Below are 16,132 nucleotides of genomic sequence, written 5' to 3'. Positions count from 1 at the left end.
TTCTTCCTCTTGGAGAGTTGTCTCTAGCAACCCTAACTATTCTCGATCCTTCCATTCTTTCTATGTGTTCATTCCATTCGTTCCTTCTCATTTCGCTCCATTCAGTAATGTTTTCTATTTTGCACGTTCTTCTGATGTCCTCATTCTTGATTCTGTCTCTGATCGTTTTGCCTTCCACACACCGTAGTGTTCTCATTTCTGCTGTTGTAATATTATATATGAAATATCAAAATATCCGATTTCTCTTTTTGATTTTGATCTGCAAGTTGGGTTGCATACGTAATCGTTCTAGCTACAGCGCTTGTTGTTCGTAGTGAACGCTTTAGGCACTAAGCCTTGCCATGGCATTTGTGCCGTTCTTGTATTAAGCGCTGCGTTTTTATTGACTCTAAAACATTAAATAATAATAAAACTAGTGTTTAATAGTAATCAGTGAAGATGGCCACATCGAAAACCACAAACACTTATAATCGTCAAAACTGGGAAGATTCCGTACGTATTCTACTCACTAATCCCAAGAGAACAAAATTAACCTCTAAATTTGCCCACTTTAGGACTTTCCTATTCTTTGCCAAACATGTTTGGGCGACAATCCCTACATCCGTATGACCAAAGAAAAGTTCGGCAAAGAATGCAAGATTTGCGCGCGACCTTTCACTGTCTTCCGCTGGTGTCCAGGCGCGCGAATGCGTTTTAAGAAAACTGAGGTATGTCAAACCTGCAGCAAATTGAAGAATGTTTGTCAAACATGTCTGCTCGATCTTGAGTATGGTTTACCCATACAAGTGCGTGATGCAGCACTCAAAATGAAAGACGACGTTCCAAAAAGTGATGTTAACAAAGAATATTACATCCAAAACATGGAGAATGAATTGGAAAAGGGAGATGCTGGCATGCTTTCAGGTAGTAAAATTAATGAACCCAATGAGGTTCTCATGCGATTAGCGCGCACGGCGCCATATTACAAGCGGAACAGGCCGCATGTGTGTTCGTTCTGGGTAAAGGGTGAGTGTCGGCGTGGAGAAGAATGTCCATACAGACATGAAAAACCAACTGATCCTGATGATCCACTGGCTGATCAAAATATTAGAGATAGGTACTATGGTGTGAATGATCCAGTGGCAGATAAACTTCTGAAACGAGCGGCGGCCATGCCTGCACTACCGCCGCCAGATGATAGGTCAATTACAACTTTGTATATTGGTAATATTGGTAATCTCACTGAACAGGATCTCAGGTATTGCATTTCGTAGGAAATTTGTTAATTTTTGACCTAATTTATGTATTTTCAGGGATCACTTCTATCAATATGGCGAGATACGTTCACTCAGCGTAGTAGCAAAGCAACAATGCGCATTTGTCCAGTTCACCACTCGCCCTGCAGCAGAAAACGCCGCTGAGAAAACGTTCAACAAGTTAATTCTAGGCGGTCGTCGTCTAACGATCAAATGGGGTCGATCTCAAGGTCGTTCTGGTGCACCAGTCGCGGTTCAGAACTTGGAAATGTTTGATCCGGTGCCTGGTTTGCCTGGGGCGTTGCCAGAGTTGAGTAATAATTTCTTCAACCTGGAACCCGGGCATATTCCGTTGCCCAACATGCCACCGCCGCCTTCTTTGCTTGTTCCGCCAATGTATCCGCCGCCACCACTGCCGCAGTTCTACTTTAACCCACCGAGACTGCCAACGTTCCCGCCGCCGGATATTAATACAGTTCGGCCATCGACTAGTACTGCAACTAGTGCGGATGCACCAGGTCCAGGAGGTAACAAAATCGTGCATTACCCTAGTCAGGATCCGGCACGGTTAGGCGCGACGCAACTGCACGCAGATTGTCAGGAGTAAGCCTTTCACAGAAATAGTATGTAGGAAGTGCAAGTAATAATTTTTGAAACTTTCCAGCGCATTCTTATAAAATAATTAAGTTAATTGATTTATGTTTATGTAAATGACGAGTGAACAAAAGGTAATCACTCAAGATATTCAAATTGTTTTTTTTTTACAATCGGATTACTTAAATCATCTTAAAACATAATTAAAAATTACTGTCATCTAAAAATGGCTATTGAACACCTAAGCCATGTCTAACAATCTGTTCAGCGATGTAGGCAACCATGCAGAATTGTTTGTACTGTAGAAAACCACGTTGCGGTCGATATAGCATTGTGTGCCTGCCGAGCCAAAGCGATAGACTTGTTTCGCCTCGTGATATTTATTGGATATAGGCACGAAAAGTATTCCGCGCTCTTCGCAGCGCTTTGCAATCAGGTCTTTGAAACCTTGCGGAATGTTGGAGGCAACACGCGCTGCCTCCGACATGGAGTCGATTCTTGGTGCAGGTGGGGGCGGTGGTGCGTATGTTGTTTCAATATTAGTCAGGTACGAGACGGACTCTTTAGCGCCTGGTTGATGACCGTTTCCGACAGCGCGGTTCATCATTTCTAACGCTTTGTGAAAATTATCTATAAAAAAAGATACACAGATGAAAATATTGTTAAAAACGTGTTTCTTGTTTTGTTTTGTAACCTTTAATAGTTGGTTGAGCTAATAATTCATCAGACATCATACGTTTCCATCCGGAATACCATTCGGTGACTTGTACATAATCAGGGTTATGATTTAGCCACAATGCTAAAGTTTGCAGCCATCTTGGAAAGAAAAACTTGTCAAGGATTAGAGTCATGTTTCCAACTGATATCATATCATTCCAGTACATAACCCAATTCCAAGCTTCTATAAATAGAAATTCAAAATTAGTTTTACAAGTTCCTTAGTGGTGCTTGTCAATCTCGTTACCTAAATGTTGTTGGTGTGGATTAATAGGCAAATTTTGTATGCATAACTGCAGTTTGGGTACAATGTGTTTGACTAAAAACACAACAAATTGTCCGTCGGGAAGAACTCTCTGCCACGGTTTAAGCATAATTTTCGCGGATTTATCCGATGGATGCCAACTCGTCAAGGCAGTTCCCAATTTTTCTTGGATTATCGGATAAATTGTATCGTGTAGCTTTGTATCTAAAACAGAAAAATTAGTTTAATCTTTAATTTAACAAAATTTTTCGTATAAAACAAACCCATTAATGGAATCCAAGGATGCACCCAAGTATGAATCGGTACTGTGTCCGTCACAGGATCCCATATTCTCACTTCTTGTACAAGTTTTGGTATGACGAGTTGATCGAGAATGTTATTGACAATCCATTGTGGTAATATCGGCATCCACTCATCTAGAACTTGGATCAATGGGTCGGAATCGCGTGCTGACCAATTACTACAAGAAAAGTTACAAGTTATAGCTTATGATCCACGCATTTGTAAATAAGTTTTGTTTCAGAAAATCATTTGATTTAATTTTTAATTTTCTGGAACAAATTTGAAAACATAAAAGAATAATAAGAACTAAAACGCTACTTAAACTGTCGACACATTGGACTCTCCACACGCAATTCGGTTCTCTTCCAATAATTGTAAAAGTTCGAGTAACAGTTTTTTCGTTTTGCTTTCTGGCTGTTATAGGTTTTATGTTTGGTTTGTAAGTTAAATTGGTGCGAACTTACCTCACACACGCTCTTATTACGGGCACCCAAGTGTGCCATAAGAGACTATCATACGGCTGTATTCCCATACTATTACCTTCAATTGTCCCACGCTGGGTCGGCGTCAAAAGTTCTCGCCATTGCCGGAATACGTCTAAGTACAGCGTCGGCTGCGTCAGCGGCTGCCAATTGGCCAGCGCCGACGTTAGCAGCGGTCCCACCAAGCCTGGTGCCAGTTCGCTTAGTTCATATTGACAGTATTCTTCATAATGATCACGCTACAAAGCAAAACACAAAAATTATGTTTAATTTCACATTTTCTTTTCTTCAACTGTAATTTTACCTGCAACGCTTTGAAACTAGTCGCCACCTGTCCAAGCGACAGCCCAGAGGCGGGATCAACCAGCCGATTGACGATATCCAGCACATCTTGAAGGTTTTTCATGTCCGCATCCTCTTTGATCAGCAGTTTCTTGAGTCCCTGTTCCTCTTGCTCCAGCGATACGATGCGGTCCTGGTTGTAGTGTGTGCTGCGATCGATTCGTATAATATCCTGCTCGCACATGTCCACTAAAATATCCAAATTATGCTGAATTTCGGGTAGTGCGAAATTTGTGCACTTTTTACGCAGCACATCTTCGTAATTCTCCACGCCTGTTGGTGTTTTCAAGCCTGAAAGAGCGTGATAGCCACTGAGGACTCTTTGTTGTGGGCCAGTCATGTCAATAACTTTGACTTTACTTAATTCACTAAAGAGTATATAACAGATATTAGTCATTTATTTCATGGAGATTAATAGTAAGATTAAATTACCTTAAATTGTTTGCATTTTTGAATACTCCTGGTTTCTTTCCCTTTTCTATAACATCATCAGCACTTCTGTAGTAATATCTAGTTTTCTTGGAGATATCTTTCTTCCATTTTGATTCTTTTGGATCTTGTTTTGATGTTTCTTCACTGGGCATAATAATATCCTACAATAAAATATAATGAAATTGATATTTATGGTAAACACAAAAGTTACTTACTGGTTGAGCAAGTGAACTTTTTTTTTCTGGTCCATAAGCCCCTATTGCTCCTCTTCCTTTTCTCAAGTGGGCCTCAACTGGTGCTGATATACCCTGCAAATCTTTGCCTAAACCTCTCCCTGGTTGGAAACCCATCTGAAGCAATAGTTTTGCTCCAATGCCCTTGGTGTGTTTCTCCCAGGTGCCAACTCCTCTGTTCATAAACTGAGGATTGAAACTGTTTCTATTTCTAATGCCAGCTATATCACCACCCATCTCTGATGTGTTTTGTGCACCACCAAAGCCAACTCTTGCAGTTGATTCATCCTCGGAATCACTGGAGCTTCTTTTAAATGAAGTTGTTGGTTGTTCTTCTTCATCTGATTCATCTGGCTTCTTATGCTCTTCAATGGGTGGCTTCTTCTTGCCTGCTTGTTGTACACCACCAGCAACAAAGCCAATTGGTGCTGTGTATGCTTGTTTTGCTTTTGTGGGTTTATTTTTGTAGTTATTATCATTCTCTTCATCACTATCATCAGCCCAGATTCCTTGAATTAAAAATATTTTATGGATTAATTTAATAAAATAATAGAAGCACATGAAACAAGGCGAATATGTTTAGTATTTACCGTAGATTTGTTGGTGTTTAGAATTTCCTTTGCGTTTTCGATTGATGTTGAACTCGTTTTCAATATCATAATCTGTTATTTCGAACTTTTCTCTTTCGTCGTCCGACATTGTGATAAATATTAAAACAATGGAAGTATTTATTATTATTTTCTTATATATTACGTTTGTTTGTGTTTAATAAACTTATTCGCCTTCATAGTTTAACGATTTCTGAACGTACACCTTAACAGCTTTAACCTAAACGTAGTTTTCATTCAATGACAAACTTGTCAACTATGATGCAATATTTTTAGTCAAATTTAAAAAAGTGGATAAACATTTTGCTGATATAATCTATATGAATAAGGTAACTTTATTAAAAAAAAGTTGTTTACAACTACTGTTTAAATAATCCGTTTTTGCGCAATTTGCGACTTAGCAATTATTCAATAAGTTTGTATTATTTTGCATACACTTTGTATACATTAGTAAACATGTCAGTCAGGTCATGACATGTGGTAGCACCATGGCGTCTCTCAGTTTTTATCTTTTCTATTAATTTCAATAACAATTTATTAACAACAAATAGTTAAGTGCTAAACTAAGAATTATGCGACAATGGTATCGCTATACAACGAAATACATTTTTGGAGCACACACGAAGACATCTTCATATCGCCAAGCGATTTTACCAGCACAAAGTAATTATCAAACATATTTACTGCTTTTAAACAAAAGCAATTGAGATAAATAACAATTATTGTTTTTAATTATCGTTACTTTAAACTTATAATTCTAGATTTTTAACTAGAAAAGATGCAAGCAATACTGAATGTAAAACAACCTACTTCACAAAAAGAGGCTTTAAGGTCATCCTTCCAAACAAGAGACCTGAAAAACTCAGAGATAAGCTACAAGAGTTTGAAGAAGCTTTACAACTTCACACAATTGTAACTTATAACCAATCAGATAACCTCATCCAATTTTTACTCTCAAAAGGACTTATTATCAATGTAAAACTCAGTCAGAATGGTGACCTTTCTGAAATCAACTTTGACAAAACTCTTGTTCCAAAGGTGCAATCAGATTACATTGTGGATGGAATCATCAACCAAAATCAGGTGGTTGCATCATGCAAAGACAATAAAATTATAGGATATAGTGATATTTCAAAAGAGTGGACAATTGAAAGTGCCTTTAGAAGAAATATCAATGTCTATGGTGAATGGTTGGTTTGTTGGGGCAGAGCAGAGAATGATCACCCACAACCATGGAGTCCACTTGCCAAGGATCACCAGAGGGCAAACATCCATTTATACTGGATTGGCTCTAGAGGACCAGATCTTTTATCTCATAAGAAAACTGAAGGTGAACCTATCAAAGTCATTGTGAGCAAGAAAGCACACAGAAGTTTGATTCTGGTTGAACAGAAGGTTAGTCAGAAAGGTGCTGTGTCTGTAGAAGTTTCAGTATTGGAGTTAGTTGGCAGTACACTAAAAAGAAACATGGTTACATTGATGCCACTGCAGACACAGGTATGTTGCTCAAGTTTAAGTCACAATGAATCATTCTTATTGATTGGATGCATTGATGGCTCATTGGCATTGCTAGACAGGAATCGTGGTTCTACACGAACCATTAAAAATTCATTCATTCCAACGTACTTAACGTTTCATGAGAGCGAAACAATTGCGGTGGTTATGAACGAACGGGGGTACCTGCAGTATTATGACATTGCTTTAAACTGCCTCACAGTGCAGATGAATAACGACGAAGGTCCGATTGGGATTTTAGATATTTCGAAATATTTTGAAGATCAACGTGTGGTTGAGTCGGTCTATTGGGGAACCGGTGACATTTTTATATCGATGGATAGTGGACCATTGGTTCTGGTGAGGCATGTAAAGGAGTCGTTGAGATTTGTCTCGTTGATTCAGATGTACCTGCATGCACATAAAATTGACAAAGCGATAAGTTTGCTTTTGTCTTGGGAGTTTAATGAAGCAGCTTTTAATGCGCTGCAAAGAATAGTGGCGCAGATTTTGAGAACACCACTGAATGAAACCACCGCGAAGCTTTTACAGGAAGCTTTAGGTAGTTATCATAGTCCGCCTGTACCTCTGAGTGCAGAAGTCCGTCACACTTACGGATTGCAAGTGAAATCACTAACAAGAAGGTTTTTTCATCAATTAGTGCGAACGAAAATGTTTGAAACCGCTTTTCTTCTGGCGGTTGACTTGGGACATCATGATTTGTTCATGGATTTACATCACATTGCTGTGGATCTGGGTGAAACTGAAATGGCAGCCGCTGCAAGAGCGCAAGCGTCCAGTATTCTCAGTCAATGTTCAAGTGAAGCTTCGAATTGTTCCCGTACATCTTGTTCTCAATGTCTTGACTCATCAAGCGAAGAAGAATCTCTTCGTGAAGATACTCAAGAAAATAGTGATTATCTCAGCACGAATTTCAACAATCCTGTCCCGAAAACTTACAAACCAGCCTACGTTCCGCCCATTCCTAATATAGACCTTCCAAAAATCAAATTACCAAGTAAGTCAACCATTCCAACACCTCCTTTACCCATGGCAAGCTTTAATAGTATTGGTATTCCAATTACAACCGCCAATCATCATCCTTTACCATTTCATCCAAATATTACACCCGTACCACCACCAAGAGTCCCTTTTTTACCTCCTCGGTTTAATATTAACACATTGAATACTCTAAACACACCAGTTTTTAATACTTTAAACACACAATCTGAGAATCGATTTATACCGATTCCTATTGGATCGGTATCTGCTAGTGTTTTAAATCCCAATTTGGGTGTAACTACAGGATCAGGTCTAGGGTTAGGGTCGACTCCTGCACATACATCAAGAATTCTTACACCTCCATTGCCACAAACCACCATTCCGCTAATTCCTAATATTTTACACCCACTAAATCCTGCAAATCTCAATCCTCAGACTGCTGTCCCCCAAGTTGTAAGCGCGAGTACAACGAATACAAATGGTAACAATGCCAATACTTCATCGAGTGGAATAACACAAAACCAACTGAAGAAACCACAACCCAAAGTTAAATTCTCCGACACGGTGACGGCATTTATTGTGCCAGAGGTAAAACGTCCTGTAAGACATCCGCCGCCTGCGCATGTAATGGATCCACAAAAAGAACTCGCTGATAGCTTGCCGTTGTGTCATCCTAATGAGGAATACTTAAAAGATTTCACACCAATTCGTAGAGATTCGAATGATAGCCCGCCCCCTCAACCACAGCCGAAAATTACTGTGGTACATTTTGGTGTGGTGTGATTTATTTGACATTTACGCAATAATCCGTCCGTATTAGTTCGTTTCACGAACAACGAATATTACATATGAAAACTCTATTTATTCAGATATTTAATGTTAATTTATATTATGTATTTGCCTATTTTTATACACTGAAGATATTTTACTACTTGGACTTTTTGGCGCCACCTAATTCATCAAGTTCCTGTTTTAAAGTGAGCAAATCCTTATCTGGGATATAGCGCTCTTCTTCGTGGTGGAATTCGTGTTTTTCCACTTTTACTGAGACACCAGCAGGTGTTGATGCTTCAATTGCTCTTAATAATGTTGGCAACTGAAAGAATTATGTTTTTTGTGATGTTTTTACTGCTTGATTCTTCAATAACTTACTTGTGTTGTAAAAACATCATTCAATTGCAATACTCTTCTGTAGATTTTCAAATTATATTGTGAGTTAATAATATCACTGTTAGGCTTGAGGGTTGTAATTTGCATTGCCTGTGGTGGCAGTGCCCAGCCCTCTTCAACATCAATTTCCATTTCTTTTGCAATGCTATTTATCAAAGCCTGATAACTTTCTAAGATGGCATAGTCATAGCCCCTCACTTCTATATTTAAAGAATCATACAAAGGCACGACGGGTTTTAGTGCCTTTAAAATAATCATACAAATTGTTGTTACAGTTTAAGGTTTTAATATGAATTAAAGTTACTTACATCCAAATAAGGTGGTTCATAAATATTTGATGAGAATTTCCTGCATAAATTGATGCTGCGTGCATTTTTTCTTATTAACAATCTCAAGGCATTCATTGTATGGCTATTTATTGTGGTTTAAGTTGAATAATCTTCAATATTTCCGATTGTTTTGAAACGTTGGTTATGTGATTTCCATTCCATGTGTATTCTGTGGTTAGTAGTTGGTTGCCTACATCATTTGAACAACTTTTAAATGGTTTCAAAGATATTTTTTGCATAATTTCGATGAATCTAAAATCATTACAATTGTAAACGAATTATTTAAGACAACAGCAATAAAGATCTAGTTGAATTTTTACCTATACATATACAGTTAATTTTTGGAAAAGGCAAATATCAAATATTCTATGAAACAAACACAAATCCTGTTTTTAAGTCTACGAAATTATTTGTCTAAACGTCACTTTATTAAACAGCAATCGGTCTACATCAGAAAATGGCCCCTCAACTAGAATCTGCTTATTTGGAGCTGGACGAAATGTTTCAAACTTTGAAGAACATTTCCCAGGCGCCAACCGGCAATAAGGAGGCGTTTGAAAAGGCTCTCATTTCACTCAATGAACAATTTCAAAAAATACTCACTCGCATCGAGGAACAGCTTCAGTCGTTAACGAGCGAAGACCAGCATGATGACTGGATCAAACTTACCGTGATGAAATGCTCTTTGATCTACGAGGAAGGTAAAATACATTTGAGTGCTGAAAAATTCACCGAAGCCAAAGAAGAAATGAAGAAGTCTTTGGCAGTGTTAATAGGCGTTGAGGCAGATCCATTCGTATGCTACCTGCACATGCGCATTGTAAATCACTTGGGATTCATCCTTAGCAAACTAGAAGATTTTGGTACTGCCAAAATATTTTTGGAGCGAATACTTGTGATTGATGTACCCGAGAATGTCGTATCTTTCACGTAATTTGCTCTTTGTTGATATTATGCTTTTACAAAGAAGATTTTATAATTCTATTTATTTCAGGACCGAAGAACTTTTTGCGATTGGAGGGATTAACAATGAAGATTCCAAATCAAAAATGCACAACATTTATATAAGTAATTTGCAAATGTTGAGCTGGGTTTACAGCAAACTTGGTCTAGAGACTGATTCTGCCAAAATGCAGCATATTATCTTAGAAAAGGAAATGGAATTTGAGGATTGTGATCCTGTAGACTGGGCAATGCGATGCACACGTGTTGCGTCATTGTATTTGGTCCGTAAGGACTTCGTTGCGTCGCGGTAAAACTATATTTAATTGCATTCGGCCAAAGTTTTCATTTTGAAACATTTAGATATTATTTATCTGCGGCTACTTCAGCGCTTGATCGAGTTGAAGGACGACTTGATGACCATCCGGATATAGGCAGGGCTCAAGCAGAATTAGCTCGCGGATGGATTTACTACGGATTAAAGTTGTTTGATGTGAGTCGTTGTGAAGATATTAATCAAATGTGTTTGAAAATATTCGATGATCCTGAACCTTTAGTATCGCAAGGTAAGGACTATACAACAATAATAGTAGTTATATATTTAAAACTTAAACATTTCATCAAGATTCAGCAATATTTTCAAGTGAAGAACCCGCTTTAGATGAAGCAATACAATTTCGTAACTCAGAAGTGATAGTTGCGAATGTCCCAGCTAAACCTATTCAGCGAATCGTCGAAGCCAGACATCTTTTCCAACACACACAGGTTTGGTTGAAACGTGCGCGTGTTTACTACACTTTGCGTGATCACCCCTACATTTACGTCAACTGCGTCTTGGACCTGAGTGAATTGTACAGGTTCCTTGCGTTTTACGAACCTGACTTGGAAGCGCAATACATTGTGCATAAAAAACGTGCCAATGCATTGGAAACACTTAGCACTGTTCTAAAAGAAGTAAGACCTCAGTGTTACGTCGCGGTGAGTGTCGATCTGCTTCGTGAGTTAGCTGAAGTTCAAATTGAACTTTTGGGGATTAATTTGAAGAAAATGTACAAACTTCAGAGTAAGTGTAGAGTTTCTAAGTTATTAAATTATGTTTTAATTAATTTATTGTGTCCCTCCAAAGATATTGCAAAGGAAAGTCCTGAAAGTGTAAAGAAGCGCATAGAAAACATTTATCAGATACATAGCAAGCTCGAAAATGTAGGTAAATTTTTACCGCATGAAATAGACGAAGAAAGTCACACGAAATTGTCGAATGTCAACGATGTACTGTCACAAGGTGATGCAATTCCCGGTTTGGGTGAAGGACAGGTAAATTGATTTCATACTACTTTCAAGCAACTAGAAGATGGCATCGCATATCGTTTGGTTGTAATAATTATTTATTAAGAACGTTAAACATACATAAGTTGCTAATACATTTTATTTTTGTGTGTTTATGCTAACTTAGTGGGTTTAACAAAAGTGCGTTTCCTCTTCATTTTCTTGCGCGTCAATTCCAGTTTGCTCAATTCGCCTTGAATCTCTGAGAATATTTCAGTTTGTTCTTCCTCTGGAATTGTTCTCATGTATTCCTTCATCAAGTCGTACTTTTCATATGGTTTCTCAAGCTGCTTTGCTCTGATAAAGAATTTCTCTGGCAGATCAATCTTTTCAATGCCTTTTATATTCATTCTTTCATATCTTGCTGACCATGGTCTGGGCTTTAGTTTTACTTTAATGGGATTGATTGGCACTGGAGTGCCTTCTGGTAAAATTTCCGCTTCCATGTTGGTATCAAAAGTACTGTATTCTGGCAGCGCATCGCGTAGATATAATAAGTTGTCGTCGAAACGTTTTTCGAGACGCAAAACTTCTATCTTTTGAATGGTCGGATCATACATATCAAACAAAATCTCAACACCTTGATGATCAATGACATTTCTTAGAGTGAAATTTGCTCTCAGGCCACAACCAGTCCTTTCAATACAGATTCCCACAAATCTGTTGTGTTTTCCTGGTGTGTGTGGATCTGAAGATGTGACTGCCATGATGGTTCCCACATAAAACTCTGGGATGTCAATGAGGGTCCTCCTTGCTAACATGTCTTCTCTTTCAAGACTTTCCCTGACAGAGTTTCTGAATGCAACATTTGGATCCGGTAAAAATTCGGGATAAATGTGACGTAATTCTACGGTGCTTTTGCGGAGTTGTTCCTGCTTAGAATTGAATTTAACACTTTCTTCAGCTTGACTTGCAAGGGATCGTATTGCTATGAAAAAATATAATTTTAATTTGATTATAAATGAAAATTGAATTATTAACTACCATTGTTGGTGATATTTATAAAGCGCGTTCTGGATCGTGTTAAATTGAGCATTTTCTCTCAAACTGAAGGATAAACCTCCAAGGATTAGAGAGAAATGTGTAGAAAACGTACAGGAAGGATGCAAAAAGCAGAATGTGTGATTTTATGATTAACTGAGGTTATACAGATCATACAAACGATAATATTTAGCAGAAGTTGTATGAAGTTCATGGTGAAACTAATTTTTTTAAAAAGAAAAATATCAATGAAATATCTAAAAAAAATTATTTTATTAAAATCGCCAAAGAATAATTTAGTACCTACCATGAATTAAATGGTATTGCTACATCTTTTAAATCTCGATGCATTTCCATTGGTTGTCGCTGCTGATGCAGAGTGATTGACCGTTGCCTTCAAGAGGTTATGTCGCTTGTTTTTGTGTGTGTTGTGTGTATTTTGTTATCAAAGTTACAAACAACTTTAGCAAACAATTTCGATGTTTCAACCGATTCTTCACTCACTATAACACCACATCATGGAAATCAACATCGAGACGGCCATACGAATACTACCAGTGAAACCGAATGGCGACATAATCTGTGTGCATCCCAACACTTGTAACAACACCATTCAGCTAGGAAACTCCCAAACATATCCAGTCAATTATGCACTGCCCCATGAATGCACCCAGAGCGGGTTGTTCAACAGCGTCGTAGCGCCATTGTTAAATTTTCTCCTCGAGGGATGTGACGTCTCTATAGTCACTACAGGACAACCACAAGCAGGAAAGTCATACACCCTAGTTGGGCCTGGTTTTAACTGTGCCTCAAGTGAATATGACTATGGAATCATTCCAAGATTCATCAGAGAACTCTTCATCAGAACTGAAAAGAACAAAGATAGAAATTTCACCACTCATATCACATGGTCTCAGATTTGTGGTGACAATGTGCAGGATTTGTTATCCTGTGGAAGTGTGGAATGCAAAACAATCAGTGATGCATTTGAATTCATTCAGTTGGGGATGACAAATATAGCACCAAAGTGTGCACACACTTTGTTTACTATTACATTGGAACAGCAGTGGGTAATGGACAATTTGATTCAGCACAGGGTGTCAACAGCAAGTTTTGCAGACTTGGCAAGTAGTGAGAAGATACTTGTGTTTGACAATGTTGGAGCTCCACAGAGTATTCCATCAGATTCAGGTTTGTTAGCACTGCAGAAGTGTATTATTGCTCTCACCACACCCAGTCAGTACCCAATTCAGGTGCCATATAATGAATCAGTTTTGACTACTCTACTAAAGGACTCATTTGGTGGACGCGCAAAAACTTTATTAATTGGTTGCATTTCTCCTTATTTGAAAGATTTGCCTGAGACTTTCTATACCCTACAATTAGCTACTAGGGTACAAATGATTAAAAACTTAGTCACTATTAACTCATACACAAGCAATGATACTGTACAAGAGCAATTCGACGTGTTTGGTTTACAATTTGCTGCGAATCAGTTGTTTAAACTGGTTGTGAACGCTGAAGAATTGTTTCAAAAGCTCATTATACAAAATTGCCTTTCACAAGCGGACATGGAGCAGATCTCACAATGGCTAATGCTTAAACAAGAGTGTGAAGAATGCTTGAGTGATACTAGCGAACCAAGGAGATCTTTGGAGCGTATTGAAGAAGAAGGTGAGGCTGAAGATAGTATCGAAGCATCTGAAGGTGAAGACGAAGAAGAGGAAAGTGACAGCGCTGATGAAGCAGAGAATGTTCAGTATAAATTACAAGCGTATTTGAGCACGTTTCGCATGAATACTGAGAAATTAATTGCGAAGACAATCATTGGTAATGTTCTTCCAAGCGCGACCAAAGAAAGCGCTACAAGTTCAACGAACAGTTATCACGAGAAAGGTGCGCGCGGTAGGCGTAATAGCATACATTCGGTGGAATTGGCGAATAATCAGATTACAGTCCCACCGAAAATCGCTGAAGATGAAAGTGTCGGAGCTACTATCGCCGAAGTCGACAACGACTCAATTGAAACTAAGCAGAAACACCTTAGGCAGATTCAAGTGGAAATCCAGGGCTGCCAGAAACAAATCAACGAATTAGAGCACACCATCACCATGAAGGAGAAGTTAAAAGCGCAGTTGCATAAGCATCGAAGTATCAAAACACACGCGAGGGATAAAATGAAACAAAAGTTGGAAGGTCTGAAACATCAGCATCAAAAACTGCAGACGAGATTATTGGCGGTAACTGGGAATGATGCCGAAGAGAAAGAATGTCGCGCAGAGTTGTCGGACATTGAACAAAAGATTTGTGATATTGATTCTATAAGGAATATAACTGAAGATAGCACATGGAGAGTGTCCGAATTGGAGAATAGTCTACACACTTCTCGGAAACAACTTGAAAAGTTAAAGAAAACGAAGCGAAAAGAAGAAAAGAAACGATTAATACTCGAAAATGAGTTGAAATCGATGCCGCGACGTCCAGCGAGTAACGAAAACTGTCTGGTGACTTCAAACAACTGGCTGGAAGTCCGCGGGGATATTACTACACCCGTTGATGATCTGGAAGCTCTTCGTCATGAGATACGAAATTTAAGACGCACAAGAGAACTACTCATTGAACAACGATGTAAGTTTGATGGTAAATCAAGTGTGAGGAGTATTATCAACGAAATTGAGGAGCGTAAAATGATCCAGTACGAAGAGGCGATTGAAGCGATCGATTTAGCAATTGAATATAAGAATGAATTAATGTGTGGGCACGAGTTGGTCATTGCAACCAGTCATGAAATGACCGACAAAGTTCTTTTGGAACGTCTCATGAAACTCAAAGATCACGAGATGCGCGTGCTTCTTCATAAGTATTTTGACAAAGTTGTAGATTTAAGATACAGTAGTAAGAAGTTAGAGGTGCAGATGATGAATACTGAATGTCAGAATGAGAATTATCTCACGAGGATTCAGAATCTCAGCCATACGTTGCAACAAGTTCGTTTAGACTCAGAAAAACGTATCATAGCAATGCAGCAACAACACGAAGATAAACTAAGTGTTGTTATGCGACATATCGCCAATGATGACGGTGGTAGTCGAGTGGTTTCCAGGGTGTTGGGTCAGTCGAAAACTGCGGCTGCTGCGCTTTCGATGCAAGTTGCAGGGGCGACGAGTAAACACGGAGACAAGGGCAGTTTTATTGCTAGATTTTCAAGAATTGCTACAGCTAGTAGGCATGACGCACTGTCTAGACATTTGTTGGCTACTTCTGCTCCCAAACAAGCGATTGTTGATCGGCAAAAGAATAAGATTATTATTACTCAAGCGAAAAAGTGATTGATTTTTAGATTTTAATCGAATTTAACTCATTCTGTAAATAATCTAGCGAGTAATCATAACCATTGTATTTAAAACAAATATTAAACCCATATATCAACAATATTAATTGTTTCTTTTTATTAGTTGAACTAATGATTCGTGGTTTTAAAGATATGGGAGTGTCGTATATTTTGTTGTAATCTAAATGTTATCTTCTTAACAATTTGAAGTGCATTTAGGACTCGAACTATTAGCACCTTTATAAACCAGACGAAACCGGTTTGCTTGGTTTTGTTAATATCTTGAAATTTAAAACAAAATTGGTTTTTATCGCTTTGTGTGTATGCGATTTGATATTTAGGAATAGGCGTTGTTTTATTACGTAAA

At 38.3% G+C, this 16,132-nt stretch overlaps 7 protein-coding genes across 7 annotated transcripts; 4 read left to right on the top strand and 3 right to left on the bottom strand.

Moving 5' to 3' along the window:
* The first annotated feature begins 278 nt into the window (after positions 1 to 278).
* On the top strand, positions 279 to 1,979 carry LOC135792944 (pre-mRNA-splicing factor RBM22). The gene is made up of 3 exons (XM_065303768.1): positions 279 to 492; positions 555 to 1,237; positions 1,293 to 1,979. Exons 1-3 carry the CDS (start codon positions 439 to 441, stop codon positions 1,840 to 1,842), a joined length of 1,287 nt encoding a protein of 428 aa, XP_065159840.1. The 5' UTR covers positions 279 to 438; the 3' UTR covers positions 1,843 to 1,979.
* sip1 (septin interacting protein 1) lies at positions 1,918 to 5,436 on the bottom strand. The gene is made up of 9 exons (XM_065303766.1): positions 5,173 to 5,436; positions 4,565 to 5,091; positions 4,350 to 4,510; positions 3,880 to 4,285; positions 3,558 to 3,814; positions 3,075 to 3,271; positions 2,794 to 3,015; positions 2,524 to 2,730; positions 1,918 to 2,459 (listed from the first exon to the last, which is right to left on the bottom strand). The coding sequence occupies exons 1-9, from the start codon at positions 5,279 to 5,281 to the stop codon at positions 2,071 to 2,073; spliced, it is 2,475 nt and encodes an 824-aa protein (XP_065159838.1). The 5' UTR covers positions 5,282 to 5,436; the 3' UTR covers positions 1,918 to 2,070.
* Position 5,437: 1 nt separating this feature from the next.
* On the top strand, positions 5,438 to 8,617 carry frtz (WD repeat-containing and planar cell polarity effector protein fritz). Its single transcript, XM_065303763.1, has 2 exons — positions 5,438 to 5,853; positions 5,952 to 8,617. Exons 1-2 carry the CDS (start codon positions 5,771 to 5,773, stop codon positions 8,467 to 8,469), a joined length of 2,601 nt encoding a protein of 866 aa, XP_065159835.1. The 5' UTR covers positions 5,438 to 5,770; the 3' UTR covers positions 8,470 to 8,617.
* mRpL48 (mitochondrial ribosomal protein L48) lies at positions 8,529 to 9,367 on the bottom strand. The gene is made up of 3 exons (XM_065303770.1): positions 9,165 to 9,367; positions 8,839 to 9,099; positions 8,529 to 8,782 (listed from the first exon to the last, which is right to left on the bottom strand). The coding sequence occupies exons 1-3, from the start codon at positions 9,258 to 9,260 to the stop codon at positions 8,615 to 8,617; spliced, it is 525 nt and encodes a 174-aa protein (XP_065159842.1). The 5' UTR covers positions 9,261 to 9,367; the 3' UTR covers positions 8,529 to 8,614.
* Positions 9,368 to 9,593: 226 nt separating this feature from the next.
* Positions 9,594 to 11,575, top strand: LOC135792943 (KIF-binding protein-like). Its single transcript, XM_065303767.1, has 5 exons — positions 9,594 to 10,115; positions 10,180 to 10,437; positions 10,491 to 10,693; positions 10,753 to 11,190; positions 11,254 to 11,575. Exons 1-5 carry the CDS (start codon positions 9,643 to 9,645, stop codon positions 11,448 to 11,450), a joined length of 1,569 nt encoding a protein of 522 aa, XP_065159839.1. The 5' UTR covers positions 9,594 to 9,642; the 3' UTR covers positions 11,451 to 11,575.
* mRpL19 (mitochondrial ribosomal protein L19) lies at positions 11,495 to 12,629 on the bottom strand. The gene is made up of 2 exons (XM_065303769.1): positions 12,438 to 12,629; positions 11,495 to 12,381 (listed from the first exon to the last, which is right to left on the bottom strand). The coding sequence occupies exons 1-2, from the start codon at positions 12,487 to 12,489 to the stop codon at positions 11,567 to 11,569; spliced, it is 867 nt and encodes a 288-aa protein (XP_065159841.1). The 5' UTR covers positions 12,490 to 12,629; the 3' UTR covers positions 11,495 to 11,566.
* A 323-nt stretch (positions 12,630 to 12,952) lies between these two features.
* Positions 12,953 to 15,866, top strand: cos (kinesin-like protein costa). The gene has a single exon (XM_065303762.1). The coding sequence runs from the start codon at positions 12,953 to 12,955 to the stop codon at positions 15,761 to 15,763; it is 2,811 nt and encodes a 936-aa protein (XP_065159834.1). The 3' UTR covers positions 15,764 to 15,866.
* Positions 15,867 to 16,132: the final 266 nt, after the last annotated feature.

This window comes from Atheta coriaria, unplaced genomic scaffold, assembly GCF_025399875.1.
Source record: "Atheta coriaria isolate IRGN ID8LTWV9N9 unplaced genomic scaffold, Caltech_Dcor_3.1 hic_scaffold_5_pilon, whole genome shotgun sequence".
In the NCBI taxonomy this organism is placed as follows: domain Eukaryota; kingdom Metazoa; phylum Arthropoda; class Insecta; order Coleoptera; family Staphylinidae; genus Dalotia; species Dalotia coriaria.
This window is presented reverse-complemented; position numbering and strand designations above follow the sequence as displayed.

Excerpts from the sequence above, each read along its gene's own strand:
- LOC135792944 (XM_065303768.1), top strand. The coding sequence starts at position 439 with ATGGCCACATCGAAAACCACAAACACTTATAATCGTCAAAACTGGGAA. Across the intron at positions 493-554 it reads GTCAAAACTGGGAAGATTCC|GACTTTCCTATTCTTTGCCA; the intron begins GTACGTATTCTA and ends TGCCCACTTTAG. Across the intron at positions 1,238-1,292 it reads CTCACTGAACAGGATCTCAG|GGATCACTTCTATCAATATG; the intron begins GTATTGCATTTC and ends ATGTATTTTCAG.
- sip1 (XM_065303766.1), bottom strand. The coding sequence starts at position 5,281 with ATGTCGGACGACGAAAGAGAAAAGTTCGAAATAACAGATTATGATATT. Across the intron at positions 5,092-5,172 it reads TAAACACCAACAAATCTACG|GAATCTGGGCTGATGATAGT; the intron begins GTAAATACTAAA and ends TTTTAATTCAAG. Across the intron at positions 3,272-3,557 it reads GTAATAAGAGCGTGTGTGAG|TAATTGGTCAGCACGCGATT; the intron begins GTAAGTTCGCAC and ends CTTTTCTTGTAG.
- frtz (XM_065303763.1), top strand. The coding sequence starts at position 5,771 with ATGGTATCGCTATACAACGAAATACATTTTTGGAGCACACACGAAGAC. Across the intron at positions 5,854-5,951 it reads AGCGATTTTACCAGCACAAA|ATTTTTAACTAGAAAAGATG; the intron begins GTAATTATCAAA and ends TTATAATTCTAG.
- mRpL48 (XM_065303770.1), bottom strand. The coding sequence starts at position 9,260 with ATGAATGCCTTGAGATTGTTAATAAGAAAAAATGCACGCAGCATCAAT. Across the intron at positions 9,100-9,164 it reads ATGAACCACCTTATTTGGAT|GCACTAAAACCCGTCGTGCC; the intron begins GTAAGTAACTTT and ends ATTATTTTAAAG. Across the intron at positions 8,783-8,838 it reads ATGATGTTTTTACAACACAA|TTGCCAACATTATTAAGAGC; the intron begins GTAAGTTATTGA and ends TAATTCTTTCAG.
- LOC135792943 (XM_065303767.1), top strand. The coding sequence starts at position 9,643 with ATGGCCCCTCAACTAGAATCTGCTTATTTGGAGCTGGACGAAATGTTT. Across the intron at positions 10,116-10,179 it reads GAGAATGTCGTATCTTTCAC|GACCGAAGAACTTTTTGCGA; the intron begins GTAATTTGCTCT and ends TATTTATTTCAG. Across the intron at positions 10,438-10,490 it reads AAGGACTTCGTTGCGTCGCG|ATATTATTTATCTGCGGCTA; the intron begins GTAAAACTATAT and ends TGAAACATTTAG.
- mRpL19 (XM_065303769.1), bottom strand. The coding sequence starts at position 12,489 with ATGCTCAATTTAACACGATCCAGAACGCGCTTTATAAATATCACCAAC. Across the intron at positions 12,382-12,437 it reads TATAAATATCACCAACAATG|CAATACGATCCCTTGCAAGT; the intron begins GTAGTTAATAAT and ends ATTTTTTCATAG.
- cos (XM_065303762.1), top strand. The coding sequence starts at position 12,953 with ATGGAAATCAACATCGAGACGGCCATACGAATACTACCAGTGAAACCG.